The 6,160-nt window shown below is 34.4% G+C and overlaps 1 protein-coding gene across 1 annotated transcript; it reads left to right on the top strand.

Annotated features, from left to right (window-relative positions):
• The first annotated feature begins 1,244 nt into the window (after positions 1 to 1,244).
• On the top strand, positions 1,245 to 4,734 carry LOC145158246 (uncharacterized). Its single transcript, XM_079077167.1, has 5 exons — positions 1,245 to 1,248; positions 1,368 to 1,534; positions 1,899 to 1,960; positions 2,188 to 2,954; positions 3,056 to 4,734. The coding sequence occupies exons 1-5, from the start codon at positions 1,245 to 1,247 to the stop codon at positions 4,732 to 4,734; spliced, it is 2,679 nt and encodes an 892-aa protein (XP_078933293.1).
• The last annotated feature ends 1,426 nt before the right edge of the window (positions 4,735 to 6,160 follow it).

Here is a 6,160-nt window from a genome sequence, read left to right as displayed (position 1 = left end):
GTGGCGAAGATATTGTCGATTAGTGTATTTACTAAAGAGTCGTTTTGTATCATCTTTTATTATTCAAATATGTAATATTGTGGCGACTTGCTTCCCTACCTATTCGGTTTGGTAGTTTGGGTTTATACTCGGCAGTAGAGTCTACCGCATATGTTTTTGTTGCCTCAAAGGTCCAATCTTGGGTATTGCAAGACCACATCTTACGGGATAGCGGTATTTATGGTATGAATTCTAATTATGCTTGTGCCTTAGATTCTCTTCGTAACAAGCTTCCGGACATTGACCTTAGCGGTTTTACTACTAAGGACACCCCCCCCCCTTAAATCCCAGAATACACTGGCGAGTGCCCTTTTTAGTAAAATTATCCAAGATATGGAGGTGAATTTTAATATGACGGCTCGGCAGAAAGCAGTTTTCCAGTGTTTACGTGCACCACATGCTCAAGATTTTCTTCTAGCTATCCCTATAGATGGGCTTGGCCAACATATGTCTCCGGTGGAGTATCGTACCATCCTCAGATATCGACTCATGATTCCAATATTCTCAGCCGATGGGATATGTACGGTGTGCCGCAAGGCATGTTTGGACTCTTTCGGCGAGCATGCAGTTAATTGCAAAGAACTCCCGGGGTTCAAATACAGGCACGATATGGTTAGGGATGTTTTGGTCGACATATGTAAGCGTGTCGGGGTTTCCGCCAAGAAAGAGGCTCCAGTGAATTTCCTGACTGACCCGACAGAAGGAAGGTCAACCCATAGACCGGCTAACGTTTTGATTTTTAGATGAGTTGGAAGGAAACACGCATGTGTGGACCTTACAGGGGTATCCCCTCTCGTAAGTTTGAGGGCCGGGGGTTTCACGGTGGGACATGCTGCATTAAAAGCTACTACATGCAAGGTCACCAAACATGAGAAACAGTGCATGGAAAATCAACACGCGTTCATACCATTTGCATTTGATACGTTTGGTTTCCTTGCGTCGGATGCGGTGAAGCTTCTTAGTAGACTACAACGGATCATGCATAGCAATGTTATATCCCCTAGATCTATGGAATTAGTCTTCAAAAGAATTGGTTTTACCATACAAAAGGGCTTAGCGGCGCAACTTGTTGTCTGTTTGCCTTCTCATTCGTTGTATGACGATAACTAAAATGTTTATGAATTGTTGAATGGGAATGATTTCATGACTAACGTTTTATGTAATTAATTGGACCCTTACCAGGCCCGGTTTAGCGCAGGTGCCAAATGGGCAATGGAACAGGGCCTAAAATTTAAGGGGCCCAATTTTTTTTGTGTAATCCGTCAGCGGTCAGCCCCAAGCAATCCAACACCATTCGAATCTCAAATTGGGAAATCGGTGTTAAACAGAAAGTTGCTCTCAGCGAATCAGTGATCGATCGATTGGTCTTGCTCGTTATCCTTCAAAAAAAAAGTCGATTGCAGCAATCGATAATCGTGGAAGACTGGAATCAGGGCAGGGAAACGATCAAACGAAGGGCAGTGGCGCAGTGCATCAGCGGAAAACGATCCATCAGGTTAGCGACATCGACAGCAATCAACAAGACAACAATTATCATTCATCATCCTCCAGCATACAACACTACAGCAGTTTCTAACTTTCTATTTTCTAGGTGAAGGTATTAGAGTCTTAGACAATTAGAATATTAGAATTTATCTATCCTGTATTCCTATTCCTGTTATCAATTTATCAATGACCCAATTATCCATTCATGATTTATCCTGTATATTCCTGCTAATGTAATAGATTATGAGAAATTAAGGAATTAGAAATAAGGAATTAAGGATTATGAGTTTGTAAATTATAATTCTCAATTCAATTGCATACTTGAATGAGTTGAATGTATTATCAAATTTTCAGATTCTTGTGTAATTGTTTAGATAAACAACTGTTTAATTTTCAGATTCTTGAATGTGATTCATGAATTTTTAATTGTTTATCAGTATGTCGTATTGTCATTATGTCATATTATCATATTGAAATCTGATTGAATGATTCACAATGTTAAATGAAATCAATGAATGATTTTGAAATAGATTATTAGAAACATAAATTAAATTATGAGATTATGTTTATTGTATAATTGTTTATCAGAAATTTGGAATTCAGAAACCATAGTGTTTAAAGAATCAAATTATGTTTATTGTTTGAAAAATTGTAGAGATGAAGTCTAAACAACCATCCGGTAGTCAAAAACGTAAAAAAAAGAAAACTTGATGAAGAAAAGAGAAAGGCTGACGCCGGTGCTCTAGATAACTTTATCCATAGACAACCTATTGAAGAGCATGTTGAAAAGCACATTGAAGAGCACATTGAAGAGCGTGTTGAAGAGCATGTTGAAGATAAAGAGCATATAGAAGTAGAAAAGTCAAAAGAGCAAGAGCCCGTTAAAGAGCTTGTTGATATATATGATCCAAGAAGGTGGGAAAAACTTAATTCTGAGGAGATTAAAATTTTGGTCCAGAAAGGCCCTAAAAGAGATAATAGTATTATGTATGGTCCCTACGGTAAATTTGGTAGACGGTTTTCTGCAGCTTTATATACAAGAACTTTACCAAATTTGGAAAAGTGTGATAGAGAATGGCTAGTATATTCAAAAGAGCTAGACAAAGTACTTTGTTTCTGTTGTAAAGTGTTTAGAAAAGGGATTTCAAAAGGTAAATTGGATGGTGAAGGTTATGCAGATTGGAACCATGTTACCACTAGGGTTAAAGAACACGAAATTTCATTGGATCATCTTACAAATAGGAATAAGTGGTTTGATATGCGTAAAAGATGGAACTTGAATGAAACAATTGATAAAGTTCAATACGAGCAATTCAAGAAAGAAAGAGATTACTGGAAACAAGTCCTTTTGAGAATCATTGCAGTAGTGAAGTTTCTTGCTAAACATAATTTAGCATTTCGTGGATCCAATGAAAAGTTGTATAAAAAAGGTAACTATAAATTGTACTTTTTTTGTTCTAATTCCACCAAATACCTTTTTGTTAATTATTATGACTGATTTCACTTCTTATTTGTTAATTGTATGTAATAGGTAACGGAAATTTTTTGGGTGTCATTAAAATGTTGGAAGAGTTTGACCCGGTTATCAAAGAGCATGTGCGGCGGATCACAAGTGATGGGCTTCATGTGCATTATCTTGGCCACTTAATCCAAAACGAACTAATATCTTTGCTAGCTCAAGAAATTAAAAAAGAACTTATCAAGAAGATAAAGAAAGCAAAGTACTACTCAATCATACTTGATTGTACTCCCGATTCAAGTCACCAGGAACAAATGACTATAATAGTGAGGTATTTAACATTATCATATAATTCTGTTACTGTCGAGGAGTCCTTTTTAGGTTTTTTGAATGTTGATGATACCTCTGGAAAAGGACTATTTGATATTACACTTGAGGAGTTAAAGTCTCTTGGTCTTGAAATTGATGATATGCGTGGTCAAGGCTATGATAATGGAGCAAACATGAAAGGAAAACACCAAGGAGTGCAAAAGAGATTTGTAGATATAAATCCTAGAGCATTTTACACTCCTTGTGGTTGCCATTCTCTAAATCTAACATTATGTGATATGGCTAACAAGTGTGTTAAAGGAAAGAACTTTTTTGGATTCATTCAACGCATTTATACTATCTTTGCAAATTCTACTAAGAGGTGGGAAATTTTGAAAGATAATGTTAAAACTTGGAGTCTTAAGTCATTGTGTCAAACTCGTTGGGAAAGCCGGGTTGAGAGTGTAAAGGCTATTAAACTTCAACTTGTGGATGTACGGGAAGCTTTACTTCAAGTTGGAGAAAAAGATAATGATGCTGCAATTGCAAGTGAAGCAACTTCACTAGCAGAAAAAGAACTTGGTGACTTTGAATTTTTGGTATCAACTGTTATTTGGTATGAAGTACTAAACCATGTGAATATTGTGAGTAAGAAGTTACAATCAAAGGATATGCATCTTGATAATGCTATTACAGAAATAAACAAATTGATTGGGTACTTCAAGAATTATAGAGAAACTAGTTTTTCAAAAGCGATTGTTGAAGCTAAGGAGATTGCTATTGAAATGGGTATTGATCCAATAGTTCCACAAAAGCGTTTGATTGAAAGGAAAAGAAGGTTTGATGAGAGTTCAACTAGCGAAGAAGTTTCATTTACACCTGAAGAGAATTTTAGAGTCAATTATTTCTTATTCATTGTTGATCAAGCTATTTCTTCTCTTGAGATAAGATTTGAACAATTCAAAGAGTATGACAAAGTATTTGGTTTTTTATTTCCACATAGTTTAAGGGGAATTGAAGATAAAGATCTTAAGTCGTATTGTCATCGTCTTGAAAAAACACTCAAGTTTGAAGAAAGATCGGATATTGATGCCGATGAACTTTATACGGAGTTGAAATTATTTGAGACATTGGAAACCAATGAATTTAGCAACCCTATAGATGTTTTGAAGTTTTTGAAAGAACTTGATTATTTCCCAAATGCAAGCATTGCATATAGAATATTGTTGACTATTCCAGTAACGGTTGCATCTGCAGAAAGGAGTTTTTCTAAATTGAAGTTTGTGAAATCTTACTTACGCTCCACAATGACACAAGAAAGACTTAGCGGTTTGGCAATGATATCTATCGAGAACGAAATCTTAGAGAGTGTAGACTATGAAGAGTTGATCAACCAATTTGCAATCAAGAATGCTAGGAGAGCTTTACGGATCGTCGGTTAGCTGTTAGGATATGTAATTACTCTTTAAAATACTACGATTTTGCTTTGTTTATTGCTATAAAGTTTATCGTCATTTTAATAAAAATATTAGTTTATGTAAGTTAATTTGTTACATGCTAAGGCCTAAGGGCCTTTTTTATCCATCTCGTCCTGGGCATTTGAATCCTCAGAACCGGCCCTGACCCTTACGAAAAACAATTGGGTTTGATCCGAACCCAATTCAACATGTTACTTGACTCATACGGTCCATTTATTTTGGCATTTTTTGTATTCTCGTTTGCTTTAGTCTTCATGGTTTTATTTTAAATATGATCCCATTAGAGTCAAATTATGATCACCAACGAGGTTCAAAATACAGAAGTACTATATATAATTAAATAAACGACTTACTAACCTCTCTTTTAATTCGTTACTACCAACAATATAAATATATAATACAATCTTTGATCGATTATATTTATGGAAAAGCCATGGGGTGGTGGGGACGAACCAATGGGGTTTTTCTTGTTGGAGTTTGGCGGGTGCCAATTGATGGATAAGGATGCCACGTTCTTACTATTATTATTATTTGTATTTTGTAATTTTATTAATATTTTTTTTCCAAAGAAATGTCTCTCTAATCAGGATGTTTGGGCCAACATATGCGTACTACTATTAATCTCTGTGTAAATATGAGATTATGTATCATTACTTGGAGTCAGTCACTGCAAACGAATTTTCATGCCTATGAGAACAACAGACAACCGAATTAAAACTCAGATAAATGGAATATCATTCACATTTTCCAGAGTATTTTACCAATAGACCAATATTCAAGTGGTTTAATAATAGCCATATAGATGTACCTAATTAGTAAAAGTAAATAAAAATGTTTATTTATTATAAAAATTGAGAAAATGGCCGTCTTTTGTCATTACCATATCTAATTTTTGTTTCTAAATTAATTATTATGGCTTTTATATTATTAAAATTTCAGTCACTTCCTAAAATGTATCGACTATTAATAAAAAAAGTTAATTAAACATCAATAATCAAACTTATATTGATCAGAACATCTAGTGAGCTTTGATGATCATTGTAGATTTTATATACGTAACTTTCAGTTTACATGTATAAACATCATAAACTTACAGGGCCTAATTTTTTTTAGGCCCAATTTTTTTTATTATATTATATATACATTTATTTAAAAGTAAAAAACTTATAATGACGATAAGAGTTCTTTTTTTCTCGTTCGTTCTTGGCATTTTAGGATATTTGAATCCTCAATACCGATCCTAACAAATTATATTAAACCGTTGAAACGATACACATAAATGATGATGTTGTGAAAAGTTTATTGAGGACTTTTCGAAATTGTGCTTTTCTAATAACAAATGTTAAAACTGAAAACATGATCCATGTAATGATGTTTTTTTTAATGTTAA

This window comes from Lactuca virosa, chromosome 2 (genome assembly GCF_052849685.1).
Source record: "Lactuca virosa cultivar CGN04683 chromosome 2, Lactuca_virosa_CGN04683_v6, whole genome shotgun sequence".
Taxonomy (NCBI): domain Eukaryota; kingdom Viridiplantae; phylum Streptophyta; class Magnoliopsida; order Asterales; family Asteraceae; genus Lactuca; species Lactuca virosa.
Note: the sequence above shows the minus strand (reverse complement) of the source record. Positions and strands in the feature narration are given on the sequence as shown.